This window comes from Coffea arabica, chromosome 4e (assembly GCF_036785885.1).
Source record: "Coffea arabica cultivar ET-39 chromosome 4e, Coffea Arabica ET-39 HiFi, whole genome shotgun sequence".
Classification (NCBI taxonomy): domain Eukaryota; kingdom Viridiplantae; phylum Streptophyta; class Magnoliopsida; order Gentianales; family Rubiaceae; genus Coffea; species Coffea arabica.
In genome coordinates, this window is record NC_092317.1 from 17,247,477 (window position 1) to 17,267,272 (window position 19,796).

The 19,796-nt window shown below is 35.6% G+C and overlaps 1 protein-coding gene across 5 annotated transcripts; it reads right to left on the reverse strand.

Moving 5' to 3' along the window:
- Positions 1–1,205: 1,205 nt before the first annotated feature.
- On the reverse strand, positions 1,206–12,605 carry LOC113742172 (uncharacterized). 5 transcript variants are annotated; one of them, XM_027269924.2, is made up of 8 exons: positions 12,418–12,604; positions 12,057–12,258; positions 10,100–10,329; positions 7,875–8,541; positions 7,161–7,530; positions 5,139–5,233; positions 2,976–3,170; positions 1,206–1,994 (listed from the first exon to the last, which is right to left on the reverse strand). In XM_027269924.2, exons 2-8 carry the CDS (start codon positions 12,243–12,245, stop codon positions 1,371–1,373), a joined length of 2,370 nt encoding a protein of 789 aa, XP_027125725.2. In that variant the 5' UTR covers positions 12,246–12,258; positions 12,418–12,604; the 3' UTR covers positions 1,206–1,370. The 5 variants fall into 5 exon arrangements, with proteins under 5 accessions (XP_027125725.2, XP_027125724.2, XP_071903843.1 ...); XM_027269923.2 differs by having other exon boundaries at positions 12,057–12,266; XM_072047742.1 differs by having other exon boundaries at positions 12,026–12,604.
- Between the last annotated feature and the right edge of the window lie 7,191 nt (positions 12,606–19,796).

Sequence of the window (19,796 nt, forward strand, 5' to 3'; positions counted from 1 at the left end):
GGAAGAAAGTTTTTAAAACTTTTAATTGAATCCTGAGTTAACTTTTGATTCAATTTGGAAAAAGAATTAATATAGGAAATTTACATCTTTCCGTCAATTTGGATGATTTCTATCCATTTTTCAAATTAGTCCAAAGCACAAGGAGGTTATGTAAGAGTTTTTAAACAATGAGGCAAAAGTTTTATTTATAATAGGCAAACCACACGGAGTTTTATGTATTTTATCCAAAAAATTATCACCCATAGTTTTCTCTTTCTTTTTTCACTCCATATCCATTGGAAAGTAATGAGAAAATGTTATACGAAACGCTAGTAAGAGTGATAGGGTAAAATTCGTTAATTATATTGATTCTACAAAATTACAAATAGCGACTGTCAATATATTTAATGACCTTTGTCAAGTCATGTTTGCATTCTTTTTTTTTTTTTTTCGGTGGAAAGCAATGCTTGCATTCTCTGAGATGCTGGGAGTGATGCAGCAGAAATTATTCATTATATTTACTCCTAGAAAATTACCAAAAGTTAGATTCAATATACCTTAGGGATTCAATACACTTTAGGGCTTTGTCAAGTGATTTTTCGCATTTGCAAATGGAGGTTCTCCATATTTTGTTTATCCCATATACTATTAGGAAACATTAAGGTAAAACACACCGGGCAAATTTGAAAAACTCATAATTTAAACTCAGTTTGCATCTTTAGAATAACCAGAAACTCCACTAAATCAGCATAAATAAGAGAATGATAGTTACCACCAGAACTCTATATAGCACACTTATTTGAATCCTAATTCAATTTGCAGCCAAAGGGTTGAAGCAAGTAATCAACTTCCCAGACAGCAAAGTATACGACACTTTGAACCCTGGTTCAATGTACAACCAAACCACACAAGTAAAGATTTTTCTGTGTTCGTTTTTGATTGATTATTTTAACTTATTATAAATTTTAATTTTAAATAACATCCTTTTTCTGTTTTCTCGTTTGCTTTTATCTTCAGATTATAGATTTTTTATTAGCCAGATAAGTTAAAATTCATCATTTATCAAAGAGTAGCTTTTGATGATTTTAATTATTTTCCATAATCACTCTCCATAATCAGTTTTTGTAAAATCTAAAGCAACCAAGAACGAGCCACCAAGCAGTGAAAATAAAAGTCTAAAAGACTTTTAACTGACAAGTCCGAATGAATCTATATGACTCAGGATCTCCGGTAAATAGGAATGAATTATCAATTGTTCAGCAGTAGTTACAAATTAACCGTATCAAAATGTAGAGGACTACATGAGAATCAAAAAAGTATACACTAGCTAAACTTGGTACACGGACTTTCATGATGCTGCAACTTTCTAAAAATCAATTGAATCGACATTGCTAAGATAATTGTGGTCCTTTCATCTTCTCAACAATGTGCCTTCCCCGCTCTTCAATGTGTTTCCTCTTTTCTTCAAGTTTTTCTCCCATCTTCTTCCCGAAACCAAGCATTCGTGCTCTAGTGCCAATTCTCTTGTGTTTTGCATCTTCTTCTTCTGAGTTATAGCTATTTTGCCCTGTTAAGATCAGTGATGGAGATGGCACGTTGCACTGTGGATTCTCCTCTACACTCCTGCGGGCAATCTCTCCCTGTTCATCAATGTTTAACAAAGGAGTTGTCAATTCAAGCAGAGATCTGCCAGTTGAATGCTCAGTTGGAGCCGATGAAGCATAGTGTTCTGACGATCCATTTTCAGGATGTTTTTCAGGCCCTACTTCATTAGATTTGCTTAGCCTTCCCTCTGAACAAGTATTTGGGATTCGCTTATTAGCTTCAGCTGTCAAGTTTTCTTCCGATGATTGAGCAGTCTGTTCTGGTTTTGTGGTAGAATTACCAGCAGCTTCTTGTCTATTCCACAGAAAAGGAGCAGCTATTCGTGGAACCCAATCATCCTTCTCAGCTAACATCCAAGGGATGCATATATTTTCACAATTTGGAAGCACAAGTGTGTCACGAATTGCCACCTGCATTAATGTACTACATCAGCAAATAGGTAACAACTCCCTCTCCCTCTCCGAATGCAAACAACTGCTTGACCTGTCTAAATGTAATCCATTTGTTAAAACTGGCTTCAGAATTCAAACTTGCAAATGATTCAGCTGATTGTCCTATTGTTTACTTTAGGCCAAATAAATGAAAACATAGTTATGAGAAAAGGAAAGAGACTGTGATCCGACTCATGGATTGATCCATGAAACAATAGTGCTTCCAAGAAAAGGAGTCGATGGCAATCAAGGAAGCATCTGACAACATTTAGAAGCTAATAAAGGAGAATCGTGCACCTCCCAATCCTGTAAACTTCTTAATGTTGGACAACCTTCTTTCTTTGCTCAAGTCTCTCAGTACCTAATCTAGTAAATACCACATATAGACACATTTCCCAGGAAAAAATGAACTTTCAGAGAATTTCTTTATCATTCTCTTAATCTTATGTAGCATACATGCTAAAAAGATAAAAGACAGTAAGGTATATCAGCAGAGAAGGATATAAAAAAGGTGGAGAGCAGAATTAAATTGGGCCAAAAAGTTCAAAGGGGAAGAATAAATTATGTTTCCTATTTTGGTGATAGGGGTGGGGGGCTGTGTGGAGGCGCAAGCGCAGACTTGAGAGAGAAGGCGACTGTTAATACAGCAGACATCCAATCTGAGGAAAGCAGCAGCATAAGATGATCATGTTTCTGTCTTTCTACAACAAAATAATTTGTTTATTAGATGACTAGATGATGAACTATATGTGCTTCACCAGAAACAACATAAAGATTTCTATGTTTTCCTACTTAAGAACACCGGTAGAAAAGGTTCATATCTGCAAAACACATGTTAAACCACTAAGCTAATTTTTAAAGTACCCAGTATTTTAATTCTTTTCTAGTTCTTAGCATGCACAACTTAATAAACAAAATCACCAAAGGGTGTGTGCAGTAATGCATCTCATCAAACCTGACCTTAAGTCTGCTGATTAAAAGTAAAGCAAGACGTCCATTTGTAATTTTGTGGTCCCCAACAGAAGACTCCAAGTTGAAATCTATATCTGGCATACATGTGAACCCAAACCATATTTGATCTGAAGGAGGTGGCTTTATGTATAAACGCATAGTTCCTCGAAGCCATGATACCCGTATTCCCAGTGAGAGCGGAACCTTCCATGTCAAGAGACATAAAGTTTAAGGAAGCAATACAAGCTTTTGTCATGCATACAGATTCTAGAAAAATTAAATCTTTTGGTAAGTTACCATTTCTTGTATTAGCAAGATAGAAGATTACTGGAGGCCCTCCCATATCAAGATATCACTAGCTCATCTACTCAGGCACACAACCAACAGCATGTTTTGGTTTAGTTAATCTGTTGTAATTATGTGATATAGCTCAAGGGACTCTCAAATTGCAAACAGTTTCAGTTAGTTTTTTCGTGTTGCCCCAAGTAGAACAAATATATTATTTCTCATTAACTTGAATATTATCTTGACCCTTAATCTTTTATAGCATTTCAGACAATAGTCATGCAGAACAAGATTAGAAAATGTTATTTCACGATCTAAAATTGTCAATTATAATAATAATTAGCAGACAGATTGACCACCAGAGCTCAGATATAAGACTATAAGATAATGTAAATCCAGAAATTATATTACGTGTTTGGATAGCAAATTATTTATACAAATTTATCTGCTTGCACCATAAACACATTTTTCAATCACCTTTTCATATTACATACGTCACATCAAAAAAAGTGCTACAGTATTTTTTTTTCAAAAAAATTATCCCAAATAATCTCCTATCCAAACACACTTGCAACTAAGAACTTCATCAAAGCTCCTAATTGAAAAGGACAACCTTTTGGTAAAAGGATAACAATAATTTGAGTCAAAAGACGTAGAAATCAAATATCCATCTATGGTTATAGACATATATCTGTTCTTTCCTTTTGATGTCACTTGCGCGCGCGCGCACACACACAGACACACACACTTATATATATATATATACATATATATCTGTTTCTTCCTTTTAACTCCAAATGCATATCCATTTCAGCATCCCAACTACCTCAAGCATATTTCTGGTGCAATGCTTAGTTGCAAAGATGGGATATTACTTATGCAGCAATAATAAGTGAGTTTGGAGAAGATACCATTTTAAAAGTCTTATCTGCAGGACTTTAAGAATCTAATCATAGGATAAAACAGAAAAATAGGTTCTAGGAGAAGAAGAGAAAAATGAGAGGGAAAGTAGGTCATGTGAGAAATTCTAGAAATTCCACTGAGATTTCCATGGGCAAGACCTCCCAAAGAAAAGGTTACATTAATTCTTCAAAAAAAAAAAAGAAAAGAAAAAAAACCAATCAATTTGATTGGTTCACTCTTAACCAGATGCTATCAAAAACTGATACGTATAGGAGATTAAACTTGGATGCCAAGAATTCTTAATTAATAAGTGAGCTTACTAATTAGGACTTGAACAACTAAGAAACAACCAACTAGGAAGCAAGCATTCACTTCAACACCTAAATCTAAAATTGACCATATGTAAATGCAGCTATGGAGGACAAGAACCAAAAAGTCAAGATGGACTTGAAGCTTAAACTTGGAACTAGCTGAATTAAAAACATACCCATCAAACCCAAATATTCTGATAGAACATAAACCTACTACACTACAGCAAGAAGTTTATAAACGTCTTACTGATCACCAAAGCACAAAGAAAGTTCATGTATCCACAATTGGTGGAATTCCCAGCAATGACCTTTTTCTTCTTCCCCTTACATCAATCACAATAGATAGCTCGTCCTAATTTTGCCCCAACAGATTCATTTTTAGATTGCACTCATATTAAATCAAGTGGTCAAGAAATATGCATCCAGTGAAAATGAGAAATAAAATAATTTAATGCATGTTTGATAGAAGGATCTAGGAAATTTTGTTCATTACTGGTTCTAGTCTAAAATAGTTAGGGCTATTAGCTTTATAACTTTGTGCAGTTGGACTGCTTGTATGCATCTATGTCTCTATTAACAAATTTTCCAAAGTTAAATTTAAAAAAATAAATAAAAAATAAAAGTTGCATTCTGAACAGTTATCTAAGTACAGATAAGACTCGTTTTTTCACACCTGCGAAACCTGCTTTGCAATAGAATGCAACACAGACTTCCACCTAGAGACTTGAGATGATCCACGCAAAGCATTCTTTTGATTTCTGCTCCCGTCTGCAAAGTTCAGTTAAAAAGATTTACAGCAGCATACCAACTTCCTTAAACCAATTGAAAATAGATATTGATCATTTTATTGTTTGAAAGAAAATTTGAAGCCTGTACTTCTTCATTAATTGTTAAAATCCTATTAGTTCCACAAAAAGATATTACACATATGATATGTGTTTTAAGCGTGGATCAGAGTAACAATAGGTAATTTGATCCATGTATAGGAGCTTACAGTGCAAAATATCAAGTAACAGTGTTTTACCCAGGTTGATAAGGACAGTGTGCAAATGCAAATATAAAGATTCTTGTATGCCCTAACAATTTAATCTTTTAAATGAGGTGACGATTATAGAGTTAGGAGAAATTTGAATTTTTAGGGAAACTGGAGGAGAAAGGAATTGGAATCTTTGAAGATTCCTGAAAGAGAGCTTGGGACTCTAGTAGAGCGGCAGTATGCATGCTTGATCTGAGGAAACTATTGAAGGATTGAACTAGGTTAATACGTATTTCCAGGGGGCAAAAGTGGTTGTAAAGAGAGTCATAGTCCAAGCATGAGTTGAATGGAGAAATAGGAGTGGTGCAGTCAGTTCATTTAAGCTGGTGGCACTAAGTGCAGCATTTGCAGCTGAAAGCAGGAGATTAATTACTATTGCCCAATAAGTCTTCTTCACCATTGTGGATCATCTAATGCCACACACAATTTCATCATCAATTCGAAATTCAAGATTCAAGAGTATACACTGGTTTGCAACCTACCATTCTGACCCCATTCTGACCCCAGTGAACATTTGAACTAGTAGCAATGAATGAAGCTTTTCCCAAAAAGGGTGTGTGGAATGATTAATCAGTTGAATTGTTCAAGTGATTTAACTGATGATAACACAAAAAGTGAAATCCTGCACTAGCAGAAAAGCATGAAGCCTCCAACTCCACCAGTACAAACAAAATACAAATTTAAAAAAGCTTGTGATGAAACTGCAGCAGAAAAAAGAAAAAAAAAAAAAAAGCACCATGAAAGTTGTACCAATGATCATGAAAAAGAAAACAATGACAACTGCAAGGCTTCTAAATTTAAGGACAGCTCAAATGATGTCAGAATATTCAATTATCAGAGCATTCCACTTAACTTTAGCAAGCTTTACATACCCACCAGTAAAGAACACCCATTCCTAAAACATTTTGTATGCTCTCAATAATGTCTTCCACACAATTCATCAAACGAGAGTTGCATTTACTTCAAAATTTTGGAACCTACAAATGCTTTAATTAAGCAATAATCAAATTTAAACCCAAATTTAAACAACAAGGCGTACCAAAGCAACTCGAGTTTCAACAGATTATAACAGCGAATAGAGTTGGGACACCCTTTACCATGTTTTCAATTTGGCAAAAAAACCTATATAGCCACTACACTATTTGCATTGTGTACTTTCAAAGACTAGATTATATTTGTTTCCAAATCACCAACTAAGCTTGTAAAACGGATCACTTTTGATCATTCCGACCAATATCTAGGTTCAAATGTGTTGACCTAAATTCATGCATATGGTTGTGTGATGCGTCCATGAATTGACCCTGAAATATAATGGAATGCCCAAAAGTATAGAACTTTAAAAGTTGAGCTCATGATTAAGAATGAAAATAGTTTAATCACCAAAATTAAACTATATGCTACTTTAGTGACAGGTTAGATAATTTTGCCCCTACACATACTGCTGAGTAACCAACTTTAAGCAGAAGGCCATGTTATCCATTCTTATAATCAATACAATGTTAAAGAACCATAACACATGGATCTTATTACATATTCTTGGGCTTTCTAGCCAATAAGAAGTGAATGTCAGTAGATAACAACAGTAGTGAACTTGATGACTATGGCTTGTATATGTAGGTATATAAAAAATTAATGCAAAATTGAAAGAACTTATGTTACCTACACCAGCTTCTCCTTCATCTCTTTTATTCAGTTGGTCAGCTTTCTCTCTCTCTTCAGAAACCTTCAAATTTTTCCCCAAGTGCTCAAAGCTTTCCAGCAAATCTGAAGTAACCTGACCTACAGCACTTGATTCAAATAATTTGTCCTCTCCCTCCTGGACATGCAGTTCCCGAACTTCAATTCTTGTTTCAACATTTAGGATTGCGCCACCACAATACTCGATATCAACCTCAAAGGCCCATAACTCATTCATATGTGAGGGAAGGACCCTCATTGCGTGGATATATGGAGGAAGATTACCAGGATCTACAGCAGTACATATCACTTGACCTATGTAACTGGGAGATCGCATATTAGATAGCAGTTTCTGTTCAAAGCAAAGTGTCAAATTAGAAGAGTTGTATGAGCATTCTAAAAAGAATATGCAGTCCATACCAGAGGCTTCAATATAAATGATTTATAAAATCTGTCCCCTGAGTATGTCCCCAAAACTGTAAAGCAAGGAGAAAATCTTAAACATAGTTGACATGCATTGCAAAAGTTTACCTTGCAGGTTAACATGCAGGAAACAGATACCTTGAGCATTTTATGTGTGTGGCTTACAACAATAAGATTCTAAACCAAATGCTACACTATAATAACAGTACTCAAATATGTGGAACTCTTCAGAAGAAACCATTAACCAAGCTCTCAGCTAACAGAATTATCTACCTGAATCCTTTCTTGAACAGAACTTCTCAGCCGTGCATTACTTTTGGCATCAAAGAACAAACGTGAAAACAATAGATTCCAACAAAGTGTTCCTTCATCACCAAAGGTCTTTTCATCAGAATCTCCATCAGAGGAAACAGAAATGTGACTTCTGCTCCCGAAATCACGGCTGGTGGATAATGATGATGACACTATCACATCCTCTGGAAGCTTTCCCCCTATGACCATATTTGCTACACCAGAATCATAATATGAACGAGATTTCTCACCAAACTTTCTTTCTTCTTGAGCTGATATTGGAGTCCAACTTGCCTTACTATCTAAACCACTTTTTGACCCCTTCTTTGCAAGTTTCTTTAGAAATTGGCGAACCTTTGATGAAGAGCCATCAAGCTTAATTAACTTATCATTTAAGTCATTAGATAAACCCACTGATGGCTTCATAAATGAAGGATATTCTGCACCTAATGATGCCACATAGCGTTGAAATTCAAGATTTAACTTAGCAAACCACTTAAGTTTTTCTTTGTCATCAGAGGAAGCAAGGCGGAGGGCTTTACACCATGACTCCTTCTCCCAAGACGTTTCTAGATAAATGTAGAATGTTGTACTTCCTTTGTATAATGTTGTCTCTTTATTCTCCACTTTAATAGGGTACTTTTTGGCCCTGTAACATTATAAGAAACATAAAAATGGGCAAGATCCAGCTAATATTATTCCTTCAGAACTAAAGTCCCATAAATTCAGGTCAAAACATAATGCAACAAGTCAGGAAAACGATGTGGAGAAGATAACATTAAGTCATCTTGCTATCTGGAAATAAGTAACATTCACATTGACAAAATAAAATCGTTATATTAAAGCCTAATACTTTCACGTTTAATATAACCTTAGCATCGCTTTGGCAACCTTGCTTATAGTGGAGAAGCTAGCTTAATTCATCGAAGCAAAAACATCAAACAATATTTCACGATTTGGCCAATTTTTTAAAATGTGAGGTTGATTACACAGTTTGCACAAATAATAACTCTCAACAAAGAGGAAAAATATAGTGAATCATAGCATAAATTTACTTTAAATCTCTTCTTTCAAAATAAAATTCTAGATTGGTTAGAATCCAGTTTTTGGCAGGCTAACAACATATCTTTTGGAGCTTATCTACTTCCAGAAACTCTGTTTGAGTCTGATATTATAGCTAGTCCACTCTTTATAAATATATCCTTCCCAAGTAATAGGAGTAGCGCTTGAAAATAATTGAGTTTCTTATTTTGTAGAATTATGAGAATTTCCAAAAGTTCTCTTTCTTTTCCCCTTCCAACTGTTTTGTTCCTAATAAATTGGTACCAAAGTAAAACTGAAAGTTGCAATCATAATCGAAATGACAACAACAAAAGATTCCAGACATTCTACACAAAAAGGTTAAACCCAAAAATCCCAAGCGAATGTTATTTTATAAAATTATGCATTGACTTAATCAGCAAATCATGTTATTGTCCACCTCAGTTTCATTGCACTGCCTAAAACACAGGATCAAATGCAGCAAAAGATACAAATGAACCATTCAAAGATTTGATTTAATTTGATCTTAAGTTCCAAAACTCTTTCTGCTTTTGGCGTATCGCCTTTATAATGCACCTAATAAACCAGGAGAGATAAAGCAGTTCTAGCATGTTCTGCATCAGCTCTAAATGGATGGATAAGAGTTACACCATGCATACTTATCAGTGAGAAAGGAACACTATTTCTATTACAGTTCAAACACTCTCCCACCTTGACAAGCTAAGAAGAAACATAAGATAAGACTATTAAAACTTAGACAAACTATTGCAGAAAGAAAGACAACTTCATGTAACAAACTTAAAGCACTTGATAGTTCTCTAATGAAATGATATAAAGATGCTAAATGCAAAGAGCAGATAACAAGGTATTCCTGATCAAAAGAGAATGCTTACCTGCTGGCAACTCACTATATTCTTTCCTCTCAAATTTCTACATATTCCATACAAAGCTTTTCCTTTTTCAAACATATGTATGGTATTAGAAGCATCTTCCTAATTGACTTCTAGTACAGTGCATAAGAAACTCTAGTCATGTTATAAATTAGGTTAAGCAACAAGAAGATGCTAAGAAGTAGATGAGAAGCATTTATTGTAGTGAGATACACAAATTAGTCAGTTTAAGTTGTACAAAGTTCAAAGAAATAATATCATTCAAATTTAACAAACCATTTTCTTGATGGCAAGCTTGTTGCTGAAACAGCTGCTACCATGCAACCCTTAAGATGAACTTCAATACAAGAACCATCTAATTCCGATACGAACAGAGAATGATCTTTAATCATGGCATGCTTTTTGACAGGTAAAACTTCGAAGACCTCTTTTTTACGCTTTTGCTCCTTTAAGTTATCATCCAAACTTTTCAGTATAGCCTCTGACTCTAGAAGCCAGACTACCCCCTGGGACAAAAAGATAGTTCAAATGAAAATTACACAAAGAGGAATCATGAAGGATGATAACTGAAAGCAAATCTAAACCTGTCTGATACAAAACAATCAAAGCATACAGTACAAAAGGCATAATTATCAGGACTTGTGTATTTCAGGGTGGTTATGCCTAGAAGATGGAAATACCTCACGATATGTTAAACAAGCTTTAAGTAATTGCCTTAAAGATAATATTCAAATACATGTCACCTTGTCTAACATGAAGTATGTAGTGCTCAATTTGTAATTACAAACCAAGCCACAGATCTAATTCGTCATATACTTTAGGGCAACAACTCTCCAACCATATTCTGTGAAACCATAAAGAAACACAGATCTCATGCATGGAGCCAGGCTGTTTTGTTGAAAACATAATATGCAGCAGGTGCTTTGTTTCTATATATAATTTTTTTGAGGACGGGGGGCCCACCGAGTGGGACATGGAAATTTGAATTGAATTCTAATTTCGAATTCTAATTTTCCCTCCTCACCAGATCCAATCCGAATCGTCCATCCTTCGGATGGATGACACGTGGAGGCCTTCCAACCGTCCACGTGTCCACCCCCGAGCGTCTTTGTAATATTATAAGACGCTCGGGAAAAGGGCCCTTGAAGGGGCCCATTACGGACCAATGTACCAATGCCACTGTAATATTCAAAGCACTTGCTGCATATTATGTTTTCAACAAAATAGCCTGGCCCCATGCAGCCAGAAAAGCTATAAAATTCCAAATGCCCAGGCTTCACAGCAACAGGACACATGACAAATTATTAAGAAAATGTCATTTGCTTTCTAGAACCAGAACAGCCTTCCACAGTTTAATCCCAATCTCCTACATCACCAGGCTTTGAATCTGAAAGCCAGAGGTCATCTAAGACAGGCAACAAGAAATTTCCTAATAGAAAATGATAGAATAAGGATGTTTGCCTGAAAAAGTGCGATCTCCCCAGCTTCAGATTCCTATATTGCATAACAAGTTGTGCTGGCTGCTTAAAACCACAATCAGGCAAAGGTCTGCATGGCGACTAATTCTAGCAGTTCCTTCGTCATGAAACGGAAAAGGGATCCTCCAAAACTAGACCACAGTAGCCTAGAAAATCCCTCAACTCTCTTCATAAAGTACTAAAACTACATAAGGAGAAGTAAAGCATGCATTCATGTCGAGATGAATCGCTTGCTCCAATGTGATACTTTTTCTATGTAAACTACCATTGGCCTCAAATTCCAATCCAGATAGCACCTTCATATCCCACTACTAAAATTTCAATTCTTAACGAGGCACCCAGAATCCAAAAACTTTTGAAATCATAATCCAGTTTCAACTATATAAATACTAACAACACAGAAAACAGGGCTTCCTCAGCTGCCTAAATAATAAAGAAAGCAGGGCATTTCTGCAGATTTTTGCACCAAATTTAACACCCAGCGGGAACCAAAAACTGTACATTTTGTACAAATGTAAATAAAAATGCCTTTTTATGCTAACTAATCCATAACTTACGTATTAACCATTCAAGTGAGCCCTTTCAACCCAAGGAAATATCTCTAATTCAGTAACCAAAATTCATTAATCGTTGTGGTACCAAATCAATTCCAACTATCCAGTACAATGAAATTAATCGTAAAACAGAACAAATTGAAAAGAAAATGGAAGAAAAAAGGCAGTACTCAATAAAGCTGGTAAAATGAGCAGAATTGCCTGCTTATTGTGAAAAGAGGGATCGTAGTGGATAGGTGAAGACTCTGGTGCCTTTCCCTCGTTTGCTTTCTGCTGTTGCTGGGCTACCCGCCGATTGACGCGGTGGATCAAGAGTAGCAATACCACAGCTTCCAACACAAGAACTGCCAGTGCCCCTGCCACAAAACCTACTCCCACCGAAACCAACATCGTCTTCTATTGCCTATTCTTCTTCACAGGTTATCAAGGATCATCAATCCCAGAAATGGGAAAAAAAAAAAAACTGTTTCTAGTCCGTTCTAACGGACCTCAGTACAACGTAGTGATTATCAATAGACACAGTAAGGGAAGCATAATTCAAATGATATCGTGCACTCATTACTTGTGTAGCCCTGTAGATAGTCGAGGGAAGGGATCTGATTCGGATGGCGCCAGGATAAAGACAAAGACCAGATACGTCATTTCCGGCAGGAGCTGAAGAAAATGTCCACTGACTCCCTACCAGGTGGGGTGGTGGAGTTGGGGCAACAAGCAAGGAAAATTTGACTCTAGGAACTGCTACGAAGATTAAAAGTATTCTTACCCCAAAAAAAAAAGATTAAAAGTATTTTTATATTATTAAAATAGGAGCTAGGCTCGGGGACTTTTGGAAAGAATTAGGAGAGGAAAAAAGAAAAGTAGAGGGGCAATATCGTAAACTCGAATTAGATCGGAGAGTGAACCGGCTAAATTTTTTTATTCACGATTTTTTTGGTTCAATTGGATTGATTTTTAATTAAATTCGATTCATTGATTTTATTATTTTTAAATTTCTGTCACTCTTAAATTCCTAAAAACAAACTTGAACTGATCTCCATATATTAATAAGAGATTAAAATATTGCGAAAGTTCTTAGTATTTTTTAAGTTAAAGAAAAAATGTTTCTATACATTTTTACAAGTGAATTTTTTAGCAAAAATATCATTTAAAACAAGTAAAATTGAAAACCAAATAAAGCAACAATTATCCATTGGTCACAGTAAACACAAACTTCAAGATGAACTTATTTACCCGCATAATACAAGTACAAGACAAAGATTTGACTACCACAAAACATAGCTATTACCCATTAAAAGATAAGTAGCAGATCAGAATACTAGATCTGGAATAAATATTTGACATTTACGAAAAAAGTTAGTTCTTGTAACATTTTTAGAAGAAAAAAGATGTGAGAAACCAAAAAGAAAGTCTATGTGCAATATTATTTTATTGCCTTTATGTATTATGTTTCAAACTTTACCATTATAATTTACAAAAACAAAGATGAAAGCTGGCACACCGCGCACGTCCTAATATAATGACTCCTGAACTTTGTTCATACCATGTGAAAAGCAAATAGCAAAGTAAAAAGAAAAGGAAAAAAATACCCAACATGGGTTGAAGAGAACGAAAAATATAAAACTCGATTTAAACGAGTCGTCCGAGTGAACAATTTTGTGATTGAACTAGTTCAACTAGGCAGTATGGTCTGAGTTTGAAGACGTTGAAGAAATGAAAGGAAAGAGATTCTTAAATTGTTTGGGAGTTTTTAAAAAAAAAATAATTTTGAATTTTATTACAATTAAATGCACTCTACCCGTAAACTTTATCTCTACTTACATTTTTACCCTTCATATCATGCCAAAAGGTGTAAGATTAGCAATGCAACTAGACAACATAAAAGGTAAATAGATATTCTTCATGAAAGTTCAAAATGCATCATTGCATTTTTTTTCTTCAAGGGGCTTTCTAGCACGGGATCAATCAGAACTGACATGGTTGCTGTAGTGGCAGGAAGTGAGATAGGTGCAATAGTGTCAACAGTCACTAAATCAGCTCCAACAAACGTGTCTTCAAAAACCAAGGTCCTCTTTGTTCTGGCCACCAAAGGAGACGTTTCAATTGTAGCAGTAGAAGGCTCAGTAATGAAATCAAACATCTTTTTTTGTCGATAGAGTGAATAATCATCTTTGGTAGCAGGCTCTTGAACATGAGAATCAACGAATGCAATTTTTTCACTAGTTTTTGTAGCAGTGATTGTTAGTGGAATCTGGGCCAATTCTTAAGCAATGTTTGTTTTGAGGATATTGTACTTGCCTTCCTTGTGGTCTTGGTAATATGTTTCATAGTAGCTTATGAAACAAACTATCAAGTGTTTTTCAATAGCAAATGCTAGTTCCAGAGAAAATTCAGCTTCTTGCATTTTTCTTGTTGTTTTAAGTGTATAATAGAATTGTATGTGAAAATGACCATTTAGTGCAATAGTTAGTATATGATATGTGATTATTGTTATCTTTATTATCATTGAAATTGGAATTCATTATTAGTTTACCTCATTATCAGCTTCCCAGATTTGTAGATTTGTAGGTGATACGTATTAGCTGCTCGGCCTCGATACCAAATATGACAGTATTTATGGAATTTGTCCCATCATTAACAGTAATTCCAATTCAATTCCTAGCATACATTGACAATATATTTTTGTATCATAATTTTTCAGCATAGGTGTGAGGCCCCAATCCCATATTGAAAGTAGGAGAAGGAAAAGAATGGTTTAATAGCTTGGGCCCATGGGCTATTGAATAAGTTGGATTAACCATTTTGAATCCGTAGTTTCACCTCAAAAGTTATTTGTGCCAACCCTTGGTTTTGGCTCGTGACAGTTGGTATCAGAGTAAATCTTGCATGTCTCTATGCAGAATGGCATGCCACGCATGGAGGCCATCTCCAGTGTGGCGATCCCACCTTCCCCTAAGACGAACCAAAGGATTTAGCAGGCCACCTACTCAACTCTCGTCAGGATTCAAGCACTAACTTATAACAACCCTTTTAAAAACAAGAGTCACATTTCCAACGATAAAATAAAAAATTCTTGGCCGAAATACATAGGTATGTGAGCAATATAGTCTTAAAATTCACTACGAGATCCATTTACAACAATCGAATTCCCAACTTACAAAAATAAACTAAAAGTTGGTACAACTGTGCAAAAGCAAAAGATTCCGACAAAACCCAACCCTTTCTATTCACTCGCCCAAGCGCTCGCCTCCTGTAAGGAAAACAAAACTAGAAGGATGAGCTTTCGCCCCATGAGGTTCCAAGAAAGTCATGCAACAATGATATCATACTCAAGCCACAAAATCACAATATAGAGCAAGTGCACTTCAATTAAGAATTCACATATTCATTTAAAAGGATACAGGGCTTTCATGAGCTCGTTCAAGTAATTTGATCAAGAACCAAGATTCCGTTGACACTCCGTCAACATTATACCAAATACTATCAAGTATTTCACTACTTCATGTCATTCTCCAACCAGCTTTCAACCCCCATCCGGGCCTGCACGTCAAAATCAAGAAGGGTAATACTCAAGTATACCGGTTTAAGTTCAAGAGCTCAAGTGCAAGTTCAAGTCCAAATCCACTTAACAAGACCCATGGTTCATTGATCTCATCGACCAACCCCTTGCTGGCTCGATTCGACTAAGTAGCCAATGGGGTTTGGGGCCCCAAGCACGCAAGAAAGTCGATGGGATAACCACCCGAACGACCAACAAGTCAAGCACAAGTAAAGCAGTTCATTTAATACAAATATCAAGAATCTAGCCATGAAAGATCGAGTATATTAAAGTACATCCACGTCTCGATATTATCAAGTCAAGAATAAGTATCTCAACCAAGCAAGCATGTCACTCAAGAAAAACAACATTGCACGTAGTCATTTGACATGCACTTAGAACACTCACCACGACAACAAAGCTTAAGTGTTCGCCTCCGGAGCAACTTCGGCTTCACTTCCAAACCGGATAAACTAAAAGTTGGTACAACTGTGCAAAAGCAAAAGATTCCGACAAAACCCAACCCTTTCTATTCACTCGCCCAAGCCCTCGCCCCCTGTAAGGAAAACAAAACTAGAAAAGTGAGCTTTCGCCCCATGAGGTTCCAAGAAAGTCATGCAACAATGATATCATACTCAAGCCACAAAATCACAATATAGAGCAAGTACACTTCAATTAAGAATTCACATATTCATTTAAAAGGATACAGGGCTTTCATGAGCTCGTTCAAGTAATTTGATCAAGAACCAAGATTCCATTGACACTCCGTCAACATTATACCAAATACTATCAAGTATTTCACTACTTCATGTCATTCTCCAACCAGCTTTCAACCCCCATCCGGGCCTGCACGTCAAAATCAAGAAGGTAATACTCAAGTATACCGGTTTAAGTTCAAGAGCTCAAGTGCAAGTTCAAGTCCAAATCCATTTAACAAGACCCATGGTTCATTGATCTCATCGACCAATCCCTTGTTGGCTCGATTCGACTAACTAGCCAATGGGATTTGGGGCCCCAAGCACGCATGAAAGTCGATGGGATAACCACCCGAGCGACCAACAAGTCAAGCACAAGTAAAGCAGTTCATTTAATACAAATATCAAGAATCTATCCATGAAGGATCGAGTATATTAAAGTACATCCACGTCCCGCTATTATCAAGTCAAGAATAAGTATCTCAACCAAGCAAGCATGTCATTCAAGAAAAACAACATTGCACGTAGTCATTTGACATGCACTTAGAACACTCACCACGACAACAAAGCTTAAGTGTTCGCGCCTCCGGAGCAACTTCGGTTTCACTTCCAAACCGGCTTCACTTCCAAACCCTAGAATCAAGTATATGGAGTGCATTAGGATCTACTACTCCAAGCCACAATATTTAAACAAAACTACGCCCTAGTTCCAACTAAGAAATCCCATCCCAAATCACATGATTTCTAAATCAATTCAAGGAGAAACATCCATGGATACGTTAGGTCAAAGATTTAACCAAATGATAGTGCAAACATTTTCTCATTTTCATCCACCAAATTGAGTTTAAACTACCCAAATCAATTTTCTCCTAGGCAGGAAATTTATTACTTGAAACTTGAAACATGTAAGAGTGAGGTTTTCACCTTTTAAAACCTTCTACTTTTCACTCCAATTCACTACTCATACTAGGGTTAATGTCTAATCATGGGTTTTAGGGCATTAATGTGACAAGTTCACCACACAAAACCAAGAACAAAGCTCTATAAGGTTACTTTCTCTTTTGGTCAGCTTTGAACAAAATTTCCAACCATGAAAACAGTGAAAGAAATGGTGTTCTTACCACTTAAATCTCAAGATTTTAGTTCAATTCCAACACATACTTAGCCTAAAGTCTTATAGAGTTCCTTGAGCAAAATTAATCTTAAAATCATCATGAAAATTTAGAATTCAAAACTGAAATTCCAACCCTAAAGTTCGACCATCAAACAGAAATTTCTTTCCAATTTTTCCAACATAACATTAGATATATAAAGCCACAATCTCAACAAGAAAACACCATAATCATATCTACATACAAACCCTAAAGTTTTAAATATAAAGTTCAAGAATCATCAACTTGAGAAACTACCAAGATTCACCACCAAATCATGTCTTTATTCCAACAATCCAACTTGTTTTCAACATAAAGTGAAGAAAGAAGAATTATCTAGCATTTTACCTCTTTTGCTTTGCAACCAAGATGAAATTCAACCCAATCCTCCAAATCTTCTTCCTTTCCAAGCTTAAGCCAAGGTTGATGGAAAACCCAAGTTATCTCCTTCCTTTCCGCTCAAAATCCAAGCAAGATTGGTTGAAGCTTTTTCTCCCTTTTCCTCCTAAAGATCTCGGCCTCTCTCTCTCTCTCACTTCCTCTTGTGGTTTGTTTGTTATTTTTAAGACTTGAATGAAAGGAAAATTAGTAAGAAAGCTTGGTCAAAAAGTCTTAAAGGATTAAAACTTGGTTCCTATGGTGCCAAGTGTCACTTTCTTGTAGTTTCTTACTCCAAATATCCCACTTCTCTCTTATTGCACTAAACTCCCTCTTTCTCCAAAATTTCCCCTTTAAGCCCACAAAAGAAAGTCGCATTTAACTCCAGTCTCTAACTCTCACACATATAAAAATTAATAAAATCATTAAGACTAAAATCATTATCAAATCTATAACAAATAAATAAATAACTAAATGAATGAAATGCAATGGAGTTAAAACGGCTAACATGACAAAAATCTTTAGGTCCTCACATCTAGAGTTTGCAAGGAAACTGCATACCATTTACGGGAGCCACCTCCAAAATCCAAGCACGACCAAATGGATAGTTTGAATTGTGATTGGATTTTGTAAGGTTACAAAATCCTTAAGTGGGGGTAAATGCGAGACCCCAACTTCTGTCCCATATCAGAAGAAAAGAAAGGAAATAAACAATTTATAAGTTGGGTTCATAGGCTACTAAACAACTTAGGTTAATCAGTTTGGCCCTATAGATTTCGCCCAAAAGTTGATTGGGTTAGCCCTTGGATTTGGGTCATGACAATAGGAATGCAAAAATATTTTGGTAATTACCTGGCTTCAAATCAGCTCGCCTCTCTGCACGTACTAAAAACAACTGTTTTTGCTATTCAAGTGCAAATTTTGTTTTTCCTCTTATCCATGCTATTTTGACTTGGTAGATTTTATTTTTTAAAAAATATAAAGCATTACAGTTAAGGTCACAATCATTTTGTATTGCTAAAATATATAGATCAATTGTTAAATTAAAACGTACATCTTTTAGTGTGCTAAGTGCATTGGCAACACTAATGATATCATCAGTTGCTAGAGGTGGAAGAAGCCTAGCTGAGTCTTTGTATGCCATTTATTGAATCGACTGTGCAATTTCTTATTCATTAGCATTATAAATATTAAAAGGATCAATGTGGTATCCCTCAAAGTAGAATAATAAATTCAATAGGATGAACGAAAAGTTTGATGACATACCAAAGCTGAATGAATTTAAGGCACAAAGCTAGTAACTAAAAGCCTAAAACCACTAAAGGAAGAATATTCAGTGGAAAAAAAACTACAAGAAGTAATACTCCTAGGTTATAGGAGTTGTTTTCCCTTTTGCTGTCTTTGTATCAGATAATTAACTTCTCAATCCTCTAAAGCATAAACTCCAAGCCTATTCATATGTCCAACCATGTGCAAAGGAAAAAAAATAGCTTTCAAAATCTGTTAAATCTACTGATACGAACTCGATACGCCAAAATGAATCAAGAACGTGAACTACAAGCCCTGGAACTAGATTAAGATCAACGTTTGGGGATGAAATTCGCAATCAGTCAATGACAGCTCAAGATTGATTAGAATAGGTAGAACGATGCCACAATCAAGGTGAATATTCGATTGATAAGTCGACGAAGCACTTTAGATCTACTCTAAGATGTTCAAAGACGGCTTTCTCAAGTCAAGAAGAGCTCTTTCTCATAAGAAAGAAATCTGGAATTTATTTCTCAAAATATTATTCACTATCAAAAATGATAAAACTAAGGCATATTTATAGCCTTTACGTGACTCTACTCCTAATCAAACTTGAGCTCACTTAACTAAACATTAACCATTAAGAAAAGACTCTAATTCGGCTACTAACTAAAGCAACTACTCAAACTCAGCTCCAACCATAGTCAACATAACTTTAGCCGATTATTCTTCTATAAGTAACAACTCACTAACATGAAACCATCATTAATCAATCCAACCTCAACAATCGGCAGGAAAAATTGAATAAAACAAATGACATCTATAACTAATAACAAGACCATTCACTTAAGACTCAAATTGTCCAAACGAACTTGATAAGATTCAAAGCCAACTAGATATCATGTCATCTACCGTAAGTAAAGCATGAGCTATA

Coding starts and splice junctions, on each gene's coding strand:
- LOC113742172 (XM_027269924.2), bottom strand. CDS start 12,245: ATGTTGGTTTCGGTGGGAGTAGGTTTTGTGGCAGGGGCACTGGCAGTT. Junction 8,542..10,099: donor AGCTTGCCATCAAGAAAATG/GTTTGTTAAATT, acceptor ATAATGTTACAG/GGCCAAAAAGTACCCTATTA. Junction 1,995..2,975: donor TTTTAATCAGCAGACTTAAG/GTCAGGTTTGAT, acceptor ACATTAATGCAG/GTGGCAATTCGTGACACACT.